At 40.0% G+C, this 20,305-nt stretch overlaps 3 protein-coding genes across 4 annotated transcripts; 1 reads left to right on the plus strand and 2 right to left on the minus strand.

Moving 5' to 3' along the window:
* Positions 1-1,012: 1,012 nt before the first annotated feature.
* drc1 (dynein regulatory complex subunit 1 homolog (Chlamydomonas)) lies at positions 1,013-8,786 on the minus strand. The gene is made up of 15 exons (XM_088009006.1): positions 8,140-8,786; positions 7,231-7,343; positions 6,937-7,126; positions 6,718-6,855; positions 6,092-6,178; positions 5,867-5,989; positions 4,669-4,796; positions 4,448-4,579; positions 3,972-4,344; positions 3,791-3,880; positions 3,611-3,694; positions 3,432-3,532; positions 2,154-2,306; positions 1,992-2,077; positions 1,013-1,093 (listed from the first exon to the last, which is right to left on the minus strand). Exons 1-15 carry the CDS (start codon positions 8,194-8,196, stop codon positions 1,077-1,079), a joined length of 1,872 nt encoding a protein of 623 aa, XP_087865132.1. The 5' UTR covers positions 8,197-8,786; the 3' UTR covers positions 1,013-1,076.
* Positions 8,787-9,640: 854 nt separating this feature from the next.
* On the minus strand, positions 9,641-14,007 carry ccdc157 (coiled-coil domain containing 157). Its single transcript, XM_088009010.1, has 7 exons — positions 13,730-14,007; positions 13,142-13,292; positions 12,381-13,062; positions 11,394-11,471; positions 11,131-11,300; positions 10,619-11,039; positions 9,641-10,212 (listed from the first exon to the last, which is right to left on the minus strand). Exons 1-7 carry the CDS (start codon positions 13,975-13,977, stop codon positions 9,974-9,976), a joined length of 1,989 nt encoding a protein of 662 aa, XP_087865136.1. The 5' UTR covers positions 13,978-14,007; the 3' UTR covers positions 9,641-9,973.
* A 51-nt stretch (positions 14,008-14,058) lies between these two features.
* On the plus strand, positions 14,059-20,154 carry sf3a1 (splicing factor 3a, subunit 1). Of its 2 annotated transcripts, none has more exons than XM_088009007.1 (16): positions 14,059-14,147; positions 14,266-14,343; positions 15,403-15,515; positions 15,612-15,819; positions 15,918-16,175; positions 16,264-16,338; positions 16,422-16,572; positions 16,658-16,854; positions 17,038-17,155; positions 17,425-17,732; positions 17,862-18,110; positions 18,654-18,858; positions 18,949-19,103; positions 19,408-19,509; positions 19,601-19,672; positions 19,762-20,154. In XM_088009007.1, the coding sequence occupies exons 2-16, from the start codon at positions 14,296-14,298 to the stop codon at positions 19,861-19,863; spliced, it is 2,361 nt and encodes a 786-aa protein (XP_087865133.1). In that variant the 5' UTR covers positions 14,059-14,147; positions 14,266-14,295; the 3' UTR covers positions 19,864-20,154. The 2 variants fall into 2 exon arrangements, with proteins under 2 accessions (XP_087865133.1, XP_087865134.1); XM_088009008.1 differs by having other exon boundaries at positions 15,406-15,515.
* The last annotated feature ends 151 nt before the right edge of the window (positions 20,155-20,305 follow it).

Genomic DNA, 20,305 nt, shown 5'->3' on the forward strand with positions numbered 1-20,305 from the left:
CGCATAATTTACATAAGAGTTGCTATGTGTTCCCGGTTTGTTTCAAGTCATTCACAGGACATAAGATCAAGACTTCAGTGAACATATTTATTTGGATAATAACGAGGAGCAAGTAAGGAACCTTGAAGAGTTATTTATAATCTTTGTAACTTTTTTCTTACCACTCTTCCAAGAGATTTGTGGAGTGCAATGATTGTATTTTTCCATAAGCAGATCCTCCAACCTGAGCTAGGAATCTCTGCAGCTCCTCCATGCTACCACATGCTAAAGTCATAGAACATATTTGACCTCAAGGTATAGCGTGAAAATTCAAAGTTTAAAAATCCTCAGTTTATCCAAAGAAAATGTAAAGGCAGTATCTTTTTTGCAACACCATCTGCTATGTGTGAAGTTGATATTTTCCCAGTAAGAACGTAATCAGAGGTTAATATGAAAGGAGACCAGAATGCAGGACACAAGCACTGAGGCATCATGGAAACACATTACCATGGAAACTAGCACTTGCTACTCTTTACTGACAGCACACACAGTGACACAGACACCTGCGTCTTACGTCTTTGTGTGACACTCAAGGTTGAGTGAGCTGCTATGTATTCAGAACCACGTGATTCATCCGCGCTGCAGGCCGTTCTTTCACACACATGCAGGTTTGTTTGAGAAACCGATCACATGACCTGAAAGCCGATACTTGCCATCCGTGACTGTCCCCGTTTAGTAGCATTAACACAATGCATTATGAATGGATTGTCCGCTTGAACGCATTCACACTTTTGGGGTTTGATTTTTTTTTGTTTTTTGTTTCTGCATCTTGAAATAAGAAAACAGAATTGATTTCTATTAGTGTCTTGACATCTCAGAGCTCAGCCACAAGCGATTTAACACAGCAAGGTCGAACCACCACTTGCATCTCCCTTGTTATTCTTTAAATACAGTATATTGTGTGGAAGGCTGAAGACGAGACCTTTTTTACCTTCTTCATGTAGTTGAGATGTCAGAAAAACGACACAAAGCATCAGTTAATAAGTCCTTTATTTTAATATAAGCTTCACGGCAATGCACCACTCATGTCGATTATGTCATTTCCTCAGGTAATCTGTGAGAGAACATGTACAGGGTCAGTGGAGAGCATTAAAACGGCATGCTTTAAATATCTTAAAGCACTTTCGACAAGGGATGTCTCAATCCAATCTCAAATACTGCAATAGGGCCTTAGTTACACCCTTTTTAAAAGGGTCGTTATGGGAGGTTAGCAGACTGCCAGGAACGACAGTGATGTTAGGATTGTTACTTCTGCTTTTTGAGCTTTTTTTTTTTAATGTAATCTGTTTGGGTTTCTACTAAAACAAAGAGCTTATTGAAACAAATTAGCCAACAATTATTGTATACCAAATGGTTTTTTACCGAATCAGCATTGGTCACACTGAAACTGCGGTGATGACATATTGTTCAATCTTAGGGTTTTTTTTGTACATTATAAATCAAATGAAGAACATAAAGTCACATGGATTGTTTTTAATTCAGAGTGAAAGATTGATAAACTTTTTTTTTTAAATAAAACTACTCATAAACACCAAGAAACAGTCACACGATTAACAAAAGAAGATGCAGAGCTGTCATTTTAAATTTAATATAACCCCATTGTCCTGAAATTAATCATCCTTGAATCGAAAATATTGAAATTTTGTAGGCGAACCAAATGTTTCATTCTAATTGTGTCTCTGATCGTTTGTAGAATGCAATAACTTCTTTGTTTATGGTCAGAAACATTATTCCTCACTTGTGTTACAAAGAAATCAAGTAAACTCTTATTCTCCCATCACCGCCAAAGCTGAATATTAAACTCCTTACAGTTTGATTTAAATGTGAATTCACATCCACATGTCAGTATAGCTGGGTGGGGGCAATGTTTCAACCTTTAAGGCGGTGCTAAAAACAGACTAAACAAGCACGTCCTCCTGGAGGTGAAGTATAATAAACAGCAGCAGACATACTGTCGATTTCCAAGCGCAGCTCTGTGTTCTCGTCCTTCAGACGCTCCTGCTCCTGGGTTAGCTGAGAGACGTCTGTCAACACACCGCTAGAAAACACAAAAACACATCCCCGCAAAATTCTTCGTTATGGAGACATGTTTTCTACCTGCACGAGCCACTTACTGGTACTGCTTTAGCATTCTCAACGTGGAATCCCACAGTTTAACTCTGTCCTCTGGGATGATGTTGCCTAGGCTATTCCAATACGCTTCATCCCCGGAAGAATCCCGCGCGTGTGCGAGCCACAGTCTGGAAAGTTCCTGGGCTGAGCTCGTCCTAAAAGAAACCATGAAGATGACGGCACTGGATGTTGTTGATGAGGCAAAACAGAGATTTCATCTAACAGTCATAAAAAGATGAGGGTTTCCAAAGCAGTTTATGGCTGCAGAGCATACAAGCTCATCAGGCGTGAACTTTTATACACGTTTAACTACGTTCATCAAATCTTTTTTTTTAAAAATGGTCCAGCTGGACACAATCTGGTCAAAGTGGTATCTTACACTACACAGATTGCATTCCTGAGTCTTTAAGATGTGGATGCTTTTATGACCGTTCTATGTTCAAAAGTTGCTCGTTTTGATTCCTGTCAATACACAGCAGACGTCCTTTAAATATTATCTCATTTGCAATGTTTGGAAATTCAGGATGTTTCCAAAATAGTCATTTGTAATAAAGTCCAAACTAGAAATAGTGATTTATGTAAGCTTGTCTCTTTGTTCAGTAGGTTGATTACATGTTCGAATCTGAAAATACTGCTTTAGCTGCAAAAATAGTTTTCTTCTCTTTTCTTTTTTTCTCGTTGAGATTAAACAGTGCAACATAACAATAACAGATTCCATTCTTTTCCTAACTGGCTGTGCAATGCGACAATCCATCTCTGACTGACTGCTGAGTGCTGGTAACGTCTCGACTCCCAGAGTGCAGCAACCCCGCTACTAAAACGCAAGAACACATATTAGTCCTGGCTTCTCTCCGTACTGGCTTTCAGTGTTCTTTAGTAAAACAAAATTAAAGCTTTTTTTATTTGCCTTTAAAGTTTTCCATGTGCTCCTTCACACTCCAGTCAGAGGACTCTCTTCAACCAAACAATTTGTCTTAGATTCTCCAAGATCTAACCTGAAATATGAAAGTATTTAAGTAATAGTGCAGAATTGTAAAGAGATGAACTGCTTAGAAAAAGTCTGATTGGAATAACTTTTTGTTTTTTTTAAATGTGACTCAACGTTTTAAAAATGTCAGTCATTTTTGCTGCAGCTAACGATCCAGATCGTTTTCTTACAAACAGCTCCCTAATATTGAAAGAGTTACTCCTTCAGTTGGAACTTCGACAGACATGGACTGATCGATTTCTAATATGTTAAAACAGTTTAGCACAGCTCCACATTGCTACAGCGTTCTTACCTGAAACTTTGTTGCTCAAGAAAGCTTTTCAGAGCACAAAGGACATGGTTGGGGTGGATGAGATCCAACGAAGTGCTTGTCACGCTGGCACTATGTGAATCCTGGGAGAATCAACAGATAGTTTTCAGCAAGGCCAATGCTGCAGAAAACCCACACAGAGCTCTTCGTCTGCCACTCACCCCGGTCTGCTCATTCTGCTGATCCGTGTAACTCACCAGGAAATCCATCAACTTAGGCAAATCCCTTTCGTCAATACCCAGAGTCTAGAATAGAAGACGGCATGTCTTCTTGTTCACGTTTTGTGCCAGGCTGGAATATTTGTGCTGAAAGTGATTTGAAGCAGCCGAATGTGCGCTTACGTAAAGGATGGATCCCAGCTTTACTCCGGTCTGTTCCTGGGTCACCAGAGGAGCCAGCAGCTTCAGGATCTTGGCTTCAATCAAGAAGTCCTGGTTGGGAAAACTTACGGCTCAACGTGTCTGTGTTTTGCCTTTTTTTTTTTTTTTTTTTGCCATCATAAAAACTGAATTGGTAACCAACCGTTTCGTTACACAGCAGCTCCCTCAGTTCTTCCTGCGTCTCCTCGTCCAGCTTCTCGCTCTCGGGGCTGCTGTCGATGAACGCTAATTCCTCTTCCGTGCTCTCTGTCGTATCCAGAATCTCGGTGTGAGATTCAGCCGGACTCTCCACCGGTGGAAACTGTGTCTGGACTATCTCTGTTCTCGTCTTCCAGGGCCGGAAGGGACTGGAGAGCAGCAGTTGGTTCAAATCCGGCTGCTGCTCGGGTGAACCGTAGAGCTGCTGGGAGATCACCGAGTCTATGGCCAAAGCTCTCTGTGCTAAGTGCTTTACTTCTTCTTCAATCATCAGCCACACCTCCTCAAAACGTTTTGCGTCAGTAATAGCAAAATGCCTACACGTGGAAACAAACGCAGTCAAAACAACAACAACAACAACAACAAAACAGGTCTCTAGAGGCAGAGCGGCACTCGTTTGAAACGGGAAATCTGACTCACTTGACTTGGTTCTTAATGCGTTCGTGCTTCTGGGTGTAGTGTGAGTAATCTGTCAAAGCAATGCTCTGCTTTGCAAATTTTTTCTGGTGGTCGATGTAGATGTTCTTCAGCTTTTCTATCTCTCTCGCCTCCCTGGAAACACAAACCAGTCAACGTTGCACCCGCTGCTCTCTTGCAGCGGGTACAACGTAGGTTTCGGCATGTGAGAGGAGCCGTGCTACCTGGTGATCCTGCCTTTGATACTTCTGAATGTGGTAAGAAGTATTTCTTCCTTTTCCATGTACAAGTGTCTTTTCATCTTCAGGGGTAAGTTGCTGTTCTGGACTTTTTTCTGTTCTCTCTCTTGGGCCTGCAAAGCAAAGAAGAGGGCCGCTTAAGCCACAAGTCAAGTCGTAAAAACCTTCTCGCCTCTGACAGGTAAGAAAGGTAACCATGACGATTTCACAGAGGTCCTTTTCACAGACTTTTTACGGCTCTCATAAAGGCTTTTTGGAAAGTCCTCTTCCGTGACTCACTATGAAGTGACTCTCTGGTACTGTGAGAATCCAGGATCATGCCACCAGATCATTGTAATTCTGAGGTGATTTAACAACAAAATGAAAGCAATTTTTCCTGTTAGCTTAACTGCGGTTGTTTTTCTAGGTTCAGAACTTGCTGGACCTCACAGGCGTTCTTTCACCTCCTTCTTCCTACTTCAAACTTTACTTTCAGAGTAAAGTCAGGTAAAAGCAATTCACGTGATCTGTAAAACCTTCTGATTTGAATTTCATAGAACCTCAATAAAACTAGATTTTAAAAATCTTAAAGAGAATTAATCGTTGTCCACTCTGTTTTAATTTTTATGCTGTTTTTCACCTTAAGTCTGTTGATTGCTACTAAATTATTTCCTGACGCTACTGGCGACCAGCTCCTACAGGCATTCAGTTTCAAGGGAAATGTCAATATTGTGATTTTTTTAAGCACATATGTATTAATGTTTGACAAATCTCATTGTTGCTCCTCTTTTTCAGTTAAAATTTTTTAGATTAAAATTCAAAAATACTTAATCCCAAAGTTAAATTAAAGGTTGCAACTCATATCATCCAAGAATCTTCAAAGTTGTTGTAGATATAGTGATGGCTGTCAGCAGGTAGGATCTCCTGTAGCAGCCAAACATCCAACGTCTCAACCCAAACAAATTATGAACAAAAGTCAACAAAAGCAACAAATCAGAACTAACATAACAGAGCTACTCCAACATATTGCCACCACAAGTAGGGAAGTTCTGGAATGAGTGGAAAATATTGCAAATGGTGAAATAAGATGGCTCCGTGGTTATGGAAGTAAATGTATACCTTCAGATTGATTTTTGATAGATTTTGGAATAATAACAACTGCAACAAGCAAGACCCTTTGGCACTCTTCTACCTTCACACATACCAGAATTCTCAAGCATCTCTCATAATCCAAGGCGTTGAAGACGTGATTGCTCTCTTGACCGATCTCGTGAACCTCTCTCTTGTATTCCTCCAATTTCTTTCTCCTCTCATCTAGCCTCTCGAGCTGCAATGGGAGTCATTCAGTGGTTCATTTAATGAAGGGAAATGAAAATGTTGGACTTTCGTGTACGTGTGTGCTTCATCTCAGAAGTGCAGTCATCCTGACCTCTTCGTCCCAAAGTTTCTTCAGTTCTCGATCCAGTTCTTCCTTGTCTTTTGTAAGCAGGATGCTTATTTCCTGCCGATGACGACTCTGCACAAACAATCACCCCAGCGATAGTTAGCGAAATTTACATTCTGGGGAGTTTACATCTAGACATTCGTCATGGGAATGAATAAATTTTTGACTCGGACAACATTTTTTTTTTCTATGATTTTAAAAAACAAAACCCCTGTGCACAAGTTTGACTTTATTTTTAATTGTAATTTTAAACACATAGATGGTTTGACACATAAATATACTCCTTCTCTTTATTATTGTCCTTAGACAAAATGCACCTCAACGATGTTCTCTTTTCCAGCCACTAACAAGGTTTTGGAATAATTCTGGTGGTATTTGGCCAGTCATACTGGCAAAAATGTCTAAATTAGTTTAAACTGCTTCCATGGCATACATCCTGATTCAAAGCTAAGTGACAACATTTTAAACGGGCATTAATAAGGGGATTACGACGGCCCTTCCACAAATTTGACAGTTAACATTAAGCTTCAAGAATGTCCTTCTCAAAGTCCTGTCTTCAGTTAACTTTTGCTTAGAAGCAGAGCTGGGCCTCTGTCAGAACTGGGTCCCACCTCAATCTGGGCAAGCTCCTCCCGGTAGACTTTGGTCATAAGCTTAATTTGCTCCTCCATCCGTGCAATCATCACATTAACCTCCTCTGCATTCTTCCTCAAGGTGCTCGCATAGTTATCATCTTGGAGCTTGAGCGCCTGTTCACCACAAAACAATCGAGCTCATGAATTTTGAAAAAAAACTCAACAAAATAAAACACAAGAACTGAATGGAGTTACCTGCAGAAGCTCATTTATGATGGCTTTCTTATCATTTATAATAGTGGAATAAAGCTCCTGCTGCTTCTTTAATGCTTTCTGCAGGTCTTCAGAGACCCCCTTCTGATTTATAAAGTTCTCAAATTGTCTTCTCAGTATTTCATCAGATTTTTCCTGGCTTGAGATTAAATCATTTTCCAGCATCGCAGCTCTGATTGACAAAAAAAAAAAACAACCACAATAATGGTTTGTGTGGTGATTTAACCTTGAGATACTAACTTTAACCTACCTGCTGAATAAATGTAAAATAGCTACCTCTTTGCTTGAGCTTTGCCCCGCAGTGTCCTCTGCAGCACCATTTTGGCGTCGCATGCAATTTGGGTGTTTGTCACTATCGTACTCAGATCTTTCTGCAGAAGTTTTATCCTCTAAAAATAACAATGTTAGTTTTACAGTAAGGCATGAGATATTGGCTCTCAAAAATTCAACCAAAACAAACTGAAAGACAATAAAGCAGAGTAAGTTTAGACAATAAACATGTAACAGTGTATTTCTTTACAGCTACTGCTGATTATTTGTATGAAATCAACACAGTGAAAGAACTGCCAAAAAGAAACATGCAACATATCTGAAAGCAGCAATAATGTCACTGTAAGATAATTTTCAGATATACTAAGTAAAATATTTAAAATTTCTTCTTAGAAGACTTAAAATAGATATTTGCAAAGCAGCTCACTGAGTGACCACTGCGACAGGGCAAATTACTGCATTTGCCCTGTTGCAGTGGTCACTTGATGGAGACAGATAGTGTTGGAATGTTCATCTCTATAAGGTAATGAGGCTGAAAACTGATCAGTGAGCAACAGCACTTTATGCCTTTTTTCAAAACACTTTTTTTTTAGCACTAGTGACCTTTGTTTGCTGAATGTTGCAATGTTGTTGCCGAATAGTGAGATCCTGTTGTCAAATAGTGTGATGCTGTTGCCAAATAGTGACATCCTGCTGTCAAATAGAGTGATGCTGTTGCCAAATAGTGAGGTCCTGTTGCCAAATAGTGAGACACTATTGCCAAATAGTGAACTTCTGTTGCCAAGTAGTGAGATACCGTTGCCAAGTGAGATACTGCTGCAGAATAAAACATTATGTGACCATAGCTCCAAGCAGTATAAAGTAAAAAAAAAAAAAAAAAATCATACAGAAAACTAATGGGTTAAAAATGTAGACCTGTTCACTTTCTCTCTCCTGCTCCTCTTTTGATTTACTTTCCTCTTTACCCTCCATCTTGAAGATTTGCCTGTAAGAAAAATATTTTTGAAAAATTTCACCGTTCGACCGAACATTAACAATTTCGGGATCAAAGGAAACAACTTCAGTTTTATATATTCAGTTTACCTGCTCGCTGCTTTTCCGCCGAACTACACAGGGAGCTCTTGTACCTCTTTAAGGTTTAAAATAATTTCTTCCTTATTCACAACACGTCAAGTGAAATCTACTGTAAAAAATGTAAGCAGTTCTAATAGAAAAGAACAGCTCGTTTGTTTGCAAACTGTTTCTATGGCGACAGAGGTATCGGACTGCGTCAAGTGCTGCATTTAAAGGCCCTCGTAAATGTGCAAGAATGTTGATATCACAAGTCCCATCCCTTTCTGTTATAGCAGGCAGATCCTTCTCTGATATATTCAGGATTGCTGCTTTTGTGTGAACTCGGACACCTGAATTAGTATGTGGAAATGATTTCACAGACTAATTCACTATCTTCTACCTGTTTTCAAACCTGTTCCGACTTCTGCGGCATTTTTTTTTTATGTTTTGAGACGTGGGAAATGGGAATCCCTTCTTCAGCAATTCAAAAGTACCATTGTTTATTTTTATTTATTTTATCATTTACAGTCAGGGTCTGTCTGTTCCCCCTTAAATAACTAAGACAACGAAGTACAACTCAAAAGACATTTATACTTTTGAAAACGTGAAAAATAAAAATTGTTGTGTTATAATTTTGAGTTTTAAAGGAATATTTTTCACTGCAAAAGAAATGTGGTCGACATAAAGATTCATAATTATTAGTTTTATAAGTGTACTTTTGAGACGTACTTGACTTTCTAAATCACAATATTCAGATCAAAAGAAGTATTGGTTGTTCTTCTGCAAAATCTGGTGTTATTGTTACGGCCCAAGGCCTTTTCCTTTGGGTCTCTAACATCCATGTTTTGGACTCCTTAATTGGTGCTGATTGGAAGTGGAGGCAGCTGGCCAGTGTCTCCAAATGACGTCAGATCCACCTTAAGACGCACCACTTTCTCTGACTAAGCAGCTCATTCTTTCTGTCTCCCTGCCACTCTCTCCCCTTTCTCCCTTTCTTCCCCAATTAGTTATGATTTTTATTAAATAAATACCCTTTGAAGTTATCCCATGCGTTGCTTCCCTTTTATTTGTTATGGTTTAAGAGCCAGACCATAACAAAATATATTCTTTTTGTGTTACTGACTTAACTTTATACATGCACCACAACAGGAACAACAACAGTAATAACACTAATAATGTTAATACTCCCGTATGTAAAATATTACAACTTATTGTTTTATTTTTTTTTCTAAATATAAACATATTTGTACATGTAAAGAAATGTAAAAATCAATTTCTATTTCCTATTGTTGTGTTGATCTATCACACAAAATCTAAACAAAATACATTGCACCTTTTAACATGACAAAGTGTGAAGTTCAAGGGATATCAATACTTTTTCAAAAGCTCTGCATCCTAGTCATTCTTTGTCTATGCATAATAATGGATTATGACCATCCCGGGACACTTTTACAACAAATACACTTGCTGAAGTGTATTTGTTGGACTTCAGATGTCCAACAAATGCACATTAGTTGGACATTTATCAAAAGCATGTTTTTTTTTTTTTATTTTAGTATTTTTGTTGATTTCATTTCTTGGACTTGACACGCTCAGGCTTACAGCTGGTTCACTTTGTTCCTGGCTTCATGTGGGTTGAGATGGAGCTTCCTGTTTAGACAAAACGGTTTTCCATCATCCAAAGATCACATGAGAGCTACTGTAAATGTGCGACAGTAGAGAAATCCAATCCAACTTTTAATCCAACATCATATCTCATAGCATCATATCTCATATTTCCTACCCATATTCTTACTTTGGGGATCTTCAACATTCCTCTTTGTCGTAGTTTCTCGAGACTTTTGTGAAGAGTAACGTTTTCCTGTTCCAGAATTTTGATGCGAATGTTATTTGATTGCTGTTGTTGTTCCATATCCAAAATCAGGTTTCCTGTACCTTGAAAATCATAAACAAAATCATCATATAATTCAACATTACAATTCGCCACTGCAGAAATGACAAGAGTTACATATTAAATGTTAAATTCAAGTCCAGAAAGACAGCAAATCATAGCCGTGAGTTATTAAGTTGTGGCCATTACTTTCTTTTCCTCCTCCTATGTCACCAGAAAGTCTCTGTAAAAAATAGGTTAAGTTATATACAGTAAATACAGAATATAGCAGGGCACCCGTTTCTAATACCACTGATTTTGATATGAGCAATTCATTCTTAATATGTTGTTTAATGATTAAATGTACTCAAATTACAGGTCGGATTATGTATGCTACTTCAATAAAAGATGCCTTTTGTACCACAAAATATATTGTGTGGAGGACTTTAAATGCAGGTGGGAATTTCCTACTTTGTGGTTGAGTGTGAGCCCAGTTGTTGAGCTCTGGGAAAGCCACCAAGAGTCTCTCTCTCTCCCTCAATGCCTTCACGTGCTCCATCAGTTCGGCTACACGCTTTTCTAGCTCTTCTACACGCGTTTGTAGCGTTTGCTTCTCTTTTTGGAGCTCTTTACAGACGTCCTGGTGGAAGAAAGCAACTATGTAAGCATTTAGCATAAGTTTCTGAATTACAGAAATGAAAAGGCTCTTATCTACCTGCTGCTGAGAGAGCTCAGCCTGCTCCTGCTCCTTCAAATCGGTTATCTTTTTCAGCTGATTGTTTAAGTTGGTCTGTGCCTCTTCTTTTACTTCCAGCTGCCTCTGTAGCTCTTCGCGCTCTACATCAAGAGCATCGACTCTCTTTAATAAGGAATTCTGCTTGGCCTGCATTGACTAGATTGACAGCCATACAGCATTTAGCCCATAGGTATTGAAATCTGTTGATTTGAGTGATAAACAGCTGTGTTTTATCTGCAAAGCTGACCTCCTGTTGACGGAAGGCGCTCTGGTACTTGGCCTTCTCCTTGTCAAGAAGAAGTCGCGTGGCACTGAGCTGAGTCTTGAGCTTCTGGATCATTTGTTGCAGTTCACAGCAGGTCTTCTCCTCTTTTTGTAGTGTTTCCACTTTCTGTTGAAGTCCCAGTTTTTCATCCACTATTAGGAAATGGATGATTATGCAGCAAAATTTAAAAAAAAAAAAAAAAAAATTAAGCTGAACGAAAAGAAATTTAGCATCTCATTCTTTACCGAGTGTTTCCAACGTTTCTTGCTGGAGTTGTACTTTCTCCTTGAGTCTTATATTGCTCTCCTCCAATGACAAAATTTCTATTAGAAATACATCAAAGAAAAATGTTTATACAGTCACATTTTTTTCCACATTGATACCACAATATATATTTTCTCAGATTTCAGAAACCAAACATAAGTGGTCATAAATGTGGAGTAGAAATGATACATAGTTTTCTGGTCCTCAGCTGAATTTAGGTCAGGACTTTGACTGGTCATTCTGACCACTGAATATGCTCATCCACTGTAGCTCTGGTTGTATATTTGTTATCCTGCTGTAAAGTAAACCTTCTCCCCAGTCACGAGTCTTTCTCTGCCTCCATCTAGTTCTCTGTGCACTTTCCTTTGTAATTAGCTCCACCCATCTTTATCCTCTCTGACCAGCATAACTGTACTCAGTGGAAAAAACCCAACCCCACAGCATGATGTCACCACCACCATGTCTTATGATGGAAATGATGAGTTTAGGTTGTTACTTTTCAACAGTGGCTTCCTTTTTGCCAGTCTTTCAGTGGGGTCAGATTTCACACAGCAGCTGGATTCACACTGAGATTAAATTACACTCAAGTTGTCTCAATTTAATTATCATGTGATGGGCTTGTGATGGACCTGCACACTGTCCGGGGCGTGGCCTTCTTCTTGTCCATCAGTGGTTGGTGATAGACTTCTTGTAAGCATTAACAGGGCATAGGTAACAACTGATGAATAGGATCAGGGCTGAATGTGTGAAATAAAATTTTCTGACTTTTATTTGTCAAAAAATTTAGGAAATCCTGTATCATTTTCCTCCACTTCAAAATGTGTCGCACTTTGTTGGTTTATTGCACAAAAATCTCAGTGAAAAACATTTAGGTTTGTGTTTGTAACATGATTAATGTAAAAAAAAGGGGGGGAGGAGGGATTAAACAGATTTAAATGAAGTCACTGTATAAATAATATGTTTACTACCTCTTTTAGAGTGTTTTCGCTCTTCTTGTAGTCTTTGCTGTGTTTCTCGTGAAGTCCTCTCTGCTGTCTGTAGGGAAGACTCCAGCTGGGCCATGAGGACCTGGTGTTTCTCTACCTCTTGCTGGAACTCCTTCTTCGCACTTGCCAGCTGAGAACTGGACCGGTTTCGATCTGTTTCAGCTTTTGCGAGTGCTTCTCGAAGAGGCTGGACGGTACTCCGCACATCCTGAAGATGCTTTGCGAGGCAACGCATGTCCCTGAGTTGCTCTTTGGCCCACTGGGTGACGTCACCCGCCGTCATCTGTCCCGGACCCACCGTGTCTTTCATGGCGCCTGAGAGACGCTTAAGAGACGAGGGGAGACCCTCACTCTGGAAAAGGTCTATCAATGCATCTCCTGTGCTTCTCAGAAGGGACTGGACTCTATGACACGCATCACAGGGAATGAGGGATGACTCTGTCATCTGACAGGCAGTGTTGTGGTGTTTGGCTTTAGAATAGAATGGGGCACTGTGAACTGGACCTGAACGTTCGCTTTTCTGGGGTGAGATCGTTGAAAACAGAGCAGATGAACAATTTCTGCATAAATGAGGGCCTGGGCTAGTTGGGGAAGACACATATGACTCTGTCTTTGAGTAATGTAATGTCTTTGTTTTTGTCTGTTTTATGTCTTTGAAGTTCTCCTACAAAACAAAACAAACAAACATTAAAATGTACTGAAATATTTATGTTGCGTCCAATCTGTAACGAAGTCAAGTTTACCTTCTTGTTCACACACTTAAGCAAAGTACCCCAGTAGTTCCTAACCACAAGGCCCACAGAGAGGCATCCTTTTTGATGGCTTTGGTCTCTTCCCTGTCTTCCCCTCTGCAACTCACTATAAGCACTGACACTTTGCAGAAGGAAGAGGAGTCTAGTCAAAGCAGAGGAGAAAGCAGCATGTTAAGAGAATTTTTTCGCATTTGTTTCTTTACAACCAGAAATTTTAACATATTTTATTGGCATTGTGTGTCGTAGACCAACAGAAAGGAGTATACAATTGTGAAGTAGAAGAAAAATGAGACATAGATTATTTCACAAACAAAACTAACAGGTGGGAAAAAAATCTATTAGTATATAGTCTCTTCTGCAAAAGAATTAGCAAAAAATTCTTTTTGCTAAAGAATTTTTTGCAAAGTATTGGCTGGAAGAATGGATGCAGAGACATTTAAAACCCTGTACCATATAAAACTCAAATAAAATAAGCTTAAGCTTGTGGTTGAAACTTTAAATTTGTTAACAACAAAAAAACAAAAAAAACAAACAAACAAAAAAATAGAATAAGAATATTTTTACAGCTTAGTGTACTACCTGTCAACCACCAGCTCCAGTAAAACAACATGCGAGTGCTGATTGTATGCGTCCTCTCCATTCACAAAGTCATACTCCTCCAGCAGGTCCATCAAATCCAGATCGCTGGCCAATTTGTTGGGGAACTTCCAGGAGGTGTAACTGATCGGTCCGGTTCTAGAAACCACGTCCACAATCGCACCCTGAATATCCACCAGGTCTTTCCGGAGGCTCTTAATGCAGTCCTTGTTGCCCAACAGCTCACTCATGTCTCACAATTTGTTTTTATATTCCCAGCTAAACACAGAAATAACCCATCTGACTTGTTTACATCGCGTTTCCCCGACAACGTCAAGAATGCCACTCCAAGGTCCATAATGCACTGCGGCGTGTTTCCGGATGTAAAAAACCTCCATTATCCCAACGAAGCTGAACCGTAGTAAGTATTACGAGTTTGGCAATTTACCTATAATTAATTACATTTAAAAATATACTTTTACAATTAAATTGGGTTCGGAGTGTGTTTACGTGTCTTTGCGGTTGTCTGGTTTTCGTAGCTTTCTGTTTGGAGCAGTGGAGACGCAGCCATGCCGCCTGGGCCCGTTCAGATAGTTCAGCCGGAGCCCAACAACAAGGTAACGCCGTAGCTTAGCTAATGTTAATGGTTAGACCGCCGACTCAACGGAAAGACTGTGTGGAGTTCTGTCCACGTTTTTGCTGTAAAACATATTATTTGTCTGAGTGTGCGTGTGTGTGTGTGTTTGTTTGGGTTTTAAAACAAGAAGTGGCTTTGTTGAACATGAATGAATGAGTGGTTTAGCTCGTTAGCATGGAGGCTCTCGGTAGTTAGTTTACAGCGGGCCACTAGAAGTTTTTATTTGTTAGTAGCCTGACAAGAAGAAGTGCAGAGGAGAGGAGGGGAGGACATGCAGTAAATGGACCGGGCCTGGAATCGAACCTGAGACGGCCTTTGTTAATGAGCTACGCGCATAACTTAAATCGTAAAACCTTTGATTCCGACACAGCCTTTAAATTTGTGGACTTTGAATGTAGCATTTTTCCTTTTCTGAATAATTAAAATAGCTTTCTAAATAAAATTTGCGCAACAAATGAAGTTTCTTATTGAATGAGTGGTTGATTTTATTGATTTTGTTTAATTGCAAATCCAGGAATTTCTTCTCAAGATCTAGGGTTGAGAACATTTTTCTGTAAGACAATTGATAATGGTGCCAAAACAAGTAGTTGGTGTTCAACCCTTAATAGGTAACACCATTTTTCTGTTGTAATGTGTTTTAAATCATATTATTCACCTGATAAAACAGAGATTGCTCCAGGAAAATTAGACAATATGACTAAATTAAGAAAAAAAAAATGTTACAGTGTTAGACAATTTAACTAGCATAAAAAAACTGAGCCTGAATTTGTTGGTAAATATGAAACAGAAATTATGTAGTAATCCTATTTACGCTTTGCTATCAGTCAGATGTAGAATTATTGTAAATATTTACGTGTTGAAATTAGATGTTTGGTCAAGTTTATTTTCTATTCAGCATTTCTATTGAATTAAATAGAAAAATAAATAATTTTGTAGTGAATTTGATTTATTTATATATATATATATATATATATATAAAGCATGCCTGTGCTCTAGAGTTGTAAACTTCGAACTGTTAAATATTTGTGAATCTTATCAGCAGAACGATGGACCTGCAGAAGAGACTCCAGCCACTAAACCCATTGTTGGCATCATATACCCTCCTCCAGAAGTCCGAAACATTGTCGACAAGACGGCCAGTTTTGTTGCCAGGTTAGATATTCTGAATGTGGCATTAGTACACGGTACACCTACAATCTGAAATGGGTTTCCTTTCACAATCCAACTATTTTTCTTGCGATTTCACAGGAATGGACCCGAGTTTGAAGCAAGAATCCGTCAGAATGAGATCAACAACCCCAAATTTAATTTCCTCAACCCCAACGATCCCTACCATGCTTACTACCGCCACAAGGTCAATGAATTTAAGGAGGGCAAGGCACAAGAACCATCTGCAGCAGTGCCTAAGGTCATGCAGCAGCAAGCCATGCAGCAGTCTCAGCAGCTTCCTCAAAAGGTATCCCACTCCCCCTACTCCGTATTCCCGCTTTTGAGCAAGTTGGGTTTTTTTTTTTTTTTTTTTTGATGGATTTCGACGCTGCGTTTATTTTCTAGGTGCAGTCGCAGGTGATTCAGGAGACCGTGGTCCCCAAAGAGCCACCCCCCGACTTTGAGTTCATTGCGGACCCTCCATCGATCTCTGCATTTGATCTGGATGTTGTGAAGCTCACTGCCCAGTTTGTGGCTCGCAATGGCCGACAGTTTCTCACCCAGCTGATGCAGAAGGAGCAGAGGAACTACCAGTTTGACTTTCTGCGCCCACAGCACAGCCTCTTCAACTATTTCACCAAACTGGTGGAGCAGTACACGAAGGTGAACTACAAGATTCAGCCTGAACCTGATCCAGTGGTCTGTGCTACTGTTTAGATGTTAATTACACTTTAATCTCTCAATCTTTTAGATCCTGATCCCTCCCAAAGGCCTGCTGATCAAACTTAAAAAAGAAGCTGAGAACCCAAAGGAAGTTATGGACCAGGTAATTTCTTATAAGTGGAAAACTGAAAGAAAATCATTGCGGATTTCCCCTGTTAATTGATTGCATTCGGATCCAAAAATCAGGTGAGGTACCGAGTCGAATGGGCAAAATACCAGGAGCGTGAGAGAAAGAAGGAGGAAGAGGAGAGGGAGAAGGAACGGGTCGCTTACGCCCAAATAGACTGGCATGATTTTGTGGTTGTGGAGACGGTGGATTTCCAGCCCAATGAACAAGGTAGTATATCAGCAATTAGTTTTCGCATGTAAGCTGGAAAATTAGTCGTTTTGACTTTATTTGCTATTGTTTTTCTTCCCTCAAGGTCACTTCCCTCCACCCACGACACCAGAGGAGCTCGGCGCTCGCATCCTGATCCAGGAGCGCTACGAGAAATACGGAGAAAGCGAGGAGGTGGAGATGGAGGTGGAGAGTGAGGATGAAGAGGATGAACGAGAGAAGCGGGCCGACGGCCAGCCTTCACAGCCTGATCAAGACACACAAGTCCAGGACATGGATGAGGTGAGAACTTAGCAGAGGAGTCAGGCAGAACCTGAACAAGCCCATTTGTACCAATTTTAGATGGAATAAAGTTTGCTGTGTACATTTTTGTAGAAATCTTCAAAGCATGTTGCCAGTGCATGACTTGAAAATAGTACTTTTAAAAAGATCTGCTTTAACAGAATTTTCCATGCGTTTCTTCAGGGATCTGATGACGAAGATGAAGGTGTGAAGGCTCCGTTGCCACCAGACAACCCGATGCCACCCCCGCTGCCTCCAGCTCCAGAACAGGTCATTATTCGCAAGGACTACGACCCCAAAGGTAATTCACTCATTTATATCTTAGTTTACTTTAATCCAAATAATTGTTTCAGCCCTAATGTAAAAACTTTTATTTAAACTCTGTGTTGCAGTTGATTTTTGTGGTGATTTCAAGAGTGAGAGGCATAATGACAGTTTTTCTTTTCTCGAGTGAACAAAGGGAAAAGTGATGATAAAAACTCATTACAATCATTTTGGTAGTAGATTGTATGAATAAAGTCTGTAGGAGGACTGGAAGCTGATCAAACTCGTGTTATTTTGCCCTTGCAGCTTCCAAGCCGCAGCCCTTGGTTGCAGCTCCAGACGAATACCTTATTTCACCAATCACCGGTGAGAAGGTCCCCGCCAGTAAGATGCAGGAGCACATGCGCATCGGCCTGCTGGATCCACGCTGGCTTGAGCAGAGAGACCGAAGCATTAGAGACAGGCAGACAGAGGACGAAGTCTACGCTCCCGGTTTGGATATCGAGAGCAGCTTGAAGCAGCTTGCCGAGAGGCGTACTGATATCTTTGGTGTGGAAGAGACGGCCATCGGAAAGAAGATCGGCGAGGAGGAAATTCAGAAACCAGAAGAAAAGGTAGGAATAGCTGTTAATTCAAAAATCTCAAAACATGAAATCATGACGGGTGTTTGTTGTTTTTTTTTCTTAAATATGAACAGTTTGTGGTTTGTTTTTATATTTTTCTGCATTTTTGTTGTCCTGCAGGTCACCTGGGACGGCCACTCGGGGAGCATGGCTCGTACGCAGCAGGCGGCGCAGGCCAACATCACTCTGCAGGAGCAGATCGAAGCCATTCACAAGGCCAAAGGGCTGGTGGGAGAGGATGAAACGAAGGAAAAAATCGGTCCCAGCAAGCCGAGTGAAATTCATCAGCCTCCTCCCATCCCCTCATCGGCACCAAGTCTACCTAAACCCAGTCCTCCTGTCACAGCCGTGCCACGCCCACCTGTCTCTGTAAGTTGTTGTTCAAAATGGCTTAATGAAGACCAGAGAAGGATCACAGAGAATTTAAAAATGGAGTTAGGTTGTTAAAATTTTGAAGTTCTTATAGCGCGCTGATCATATGAACTGTTAATCAGAGTATAACATGGTGCTGGGATGCCGTTCACCATAGCAACAGTAGTTTCTCTCCAAAAGTGATAATCAAAAATTCACAATAAAAAAAAACAAACTGGTTTTGTTATATAAACAGTTCTATACCAAAAACTAATTTGTATGGTCTTTAGTTTACTGGAGTCACTTTTTTTTGAGAAGCAGTACAAAATATTTAAATCTCACTTTAAAAAAAAAAAAACATCGTTAAGAGTTATTCTTTTCAGAATCTTAACTCTCTACCAGCAGGGACTGGGAAGCTTCATTTAGAGGAAGAAAACATTGATAAAGCAAAATAAAGAGACCATCCTGGAAGAAAATCTCCTTTGTTCTACTGATATTGATATTTGTGGTAATGTAGGAAAAGTTTAAGTGATACAAACTCTCTAATTTGCCCTTCAACAGATGGCTCCTCCAGTCCGTACCACTCTGTTGTCTGCCGTACCTGTGATTCCACGGCCTCCGGTGGCCCCTGTGGTGCGTCTGGCGCCAGGTCAAGTCATTACACAGATGCCGCCCATGATTCCCGCTCCTCGTGTCAACGTGGTTCCCATGCCACCAGCGCCCCACCTCATGGCCCCCAGACCACCTCCTATGGTTGTTCCAACTGGTAAGCTCAAGGTTTCCCAGAATCGTCTTGAAAAATGTTCATCATTCACTTCCTTTTTTTATAGCTAAATCAAACCGTCTCTTCCTCCAGCGTTTGTCCCCGCTCCTCCCATGCCACAACCACCCAGCGCTGCCCCAGCGCCGCCCGTCCACCCACCCCCTCCTCATGAGGACGAACCAATGAGCAAGAAGATGAAGACGGAGGACAACCTCATCCCAGAGGAAGAGTTCCTTCGTCGAAACAAGGTCCGTTAGTGACGGTGTATAGAGCTACACTGAATTATGTGCAGCTAAGATTATTTATTCTAATGAAGGTTTTAAGATAACCTGCACTGTGCAGAAGAACAACATAATCACCTTGATTTAAAAAAAAAAAAAAGTAAAATTTGTAAATTTCTGAGTTTGTAAAATCTGGCTGCTTTTTAGAGAATTTTGGCCATAACGGATGGAGATTTACTTAGTCACAGTGGATGTGTAACTTTTGTAACATGGAGCGTGTACAAACAAATTGAAATGTTCTTTGTTTTGCCACATTTCTTGCTGCATTTAGGGTCCTGTGGCAGTCAAAGTACAAGTCCCCAACATGCAGGACAAGACCGAATGGAAGCTAAATGGCCAAGTGTTGAATTTCACTGTCCCACTTACCGACCAGGTATGTTAATATATATCTTTTTTTTTTAAATGTGGGCTTGAAGATGTGCCCGTTTCAGACTTTTGGATAAATAAATGAAATGTGTTTACAGGTGTCTGTTATTAAAGTCAAAATCCATGAGGCAACAGGCATGCCTGCTGGAAAACAGAAGTTGCAGTATGAGGTAAGCTTCTGTCTTACTTCAGTGGAACGTTTTATTTAATCCAAATGAATCAGATTTACAGATTCGTAACAAACATGTTTGTTTTACAGGGCATCTTCATCAAGGACTCGAACTCTCTGGCTTATTACAACATGACCAATGGTTCCATCATTCATTTGGCTCTGAAGGAGAGAGGTGGAAGAAAGAAGTGAGACCTTCGTCACAGAAAAAGTTAACATTACGCTACTCGTCCCTAGTATGTTGGTTTAGTTCAGGAGAACATTTTGGAAAAATGCTTGCTTTTTTTTTTTTGTCAAAAGAAATATTCTAAATGTTATTTTGTCCTTTGATGGCATGTTGTTTCTAATTAGTGGTGATTTTTAGTTTCAACTCTTGATTTATCCATGACATATGTACACTGATGTTGCCCTTACAAGTAAATTGCTCAAAAATATAGATTCCTGGCTTGCTTGCCCATTTTAAATAAAGGACTTAAAAAGTCATTTGTTGCTGTTTGATGTGTAATTTATTGTTCAGCCTTAACTCATAATGTATTTTGACAAACTGTACCACTGCTGGTACTTAGCCTTTTGTGAAATTCTATTTTTAAAATTGTTGCATCAACAAGTTAAACACAAAGCACATTGCCTGAAT

This window comes from Poecilia mexicana, unplaced genomic scaffold (assembly GCF_051168715.1).
Source record: "Poecilia mexicana isolate PSO_F unplaced genomic scaffold, ASM5116871v1 scaffold_9, whole genome shotgun sequence".
NCBI classification, from domain to species: domain Eukaryota; kingdom Metazoa; phylum Chordata; class Actinopteri; order Cyprinodontiformes; family Poeciliidae; genus Poecilia; species Poecilia mexicana.

Excerpts from the sequence above, each read along its gene's own strand:
- drc1 (XM_088009006.1), bottom strand. The coding sequence starts at position 8,196 with ATGGAGGGTAAAGAGGAAAGTAAATCAAAAGAGGAGCAGGAGAGAGAA. Across the intron at positions 3,695-3,790 it reads AGCTGGGATCCATCCTTTAC|ACTCTGGGTATTGACGAAAG; the intron begins GTAAGCGCACAT and ends CTTCTATTCTAG. Across the intron at positions 2,307-3,431 it reads CTTGAGCAACAAAGTTTCAG|GACGAGCTCAGCCCAGGAAC; the intron begins GTAAGAACGCTG and ends GGTTTCTTTTAG.
- ccdc157 (XM_088009010.1), bottom strand. The coding sequence starts at position 13,977 with ATGAGTGAGCTGTTGGGCAACAAGGACTGCATTAAGAGCCTCCGGAAA. Across the intron at positions 11,472-12,380 it reads GCGAAAACACTCTAAAAGAG|AAATTTTGTCATTGGAGGAG; the intron begins GTAGTAAACATA and ends TATTTCTAATAG. Across the intron at positions 11,040-11,130 it reads GCGCCTTCCGTCAACAGGAG|TCAATGCAGGCCAAGCAGAA; the intron begins GTCAGCTTTGCA and ends CTGTCAATCTAG.
- sf3a1 (XM_088009007.1), top strand. The coding sequence starts at position 14,296 with ATGCCGCCTGGGCCCGTTCAGATAGTTCAGCCGGAGCCCAACAACAAG. Across the intron at positions 16,573-16,657 it reads TTTCCAGCCCAATGAACAAG|GTCACTTCCCTCCACCCACG; the intron begins GTAGTATATCAG and ends TCTTCCCTCAAG. Across the intron at positions 17,733-17,861 it reads TTCAGAAACCAGAAGAAAAG|GTCACCTGGGACGGCCACTC; the intron begins GTAGGAATAGCT and ends GTTGTCCTGCAG.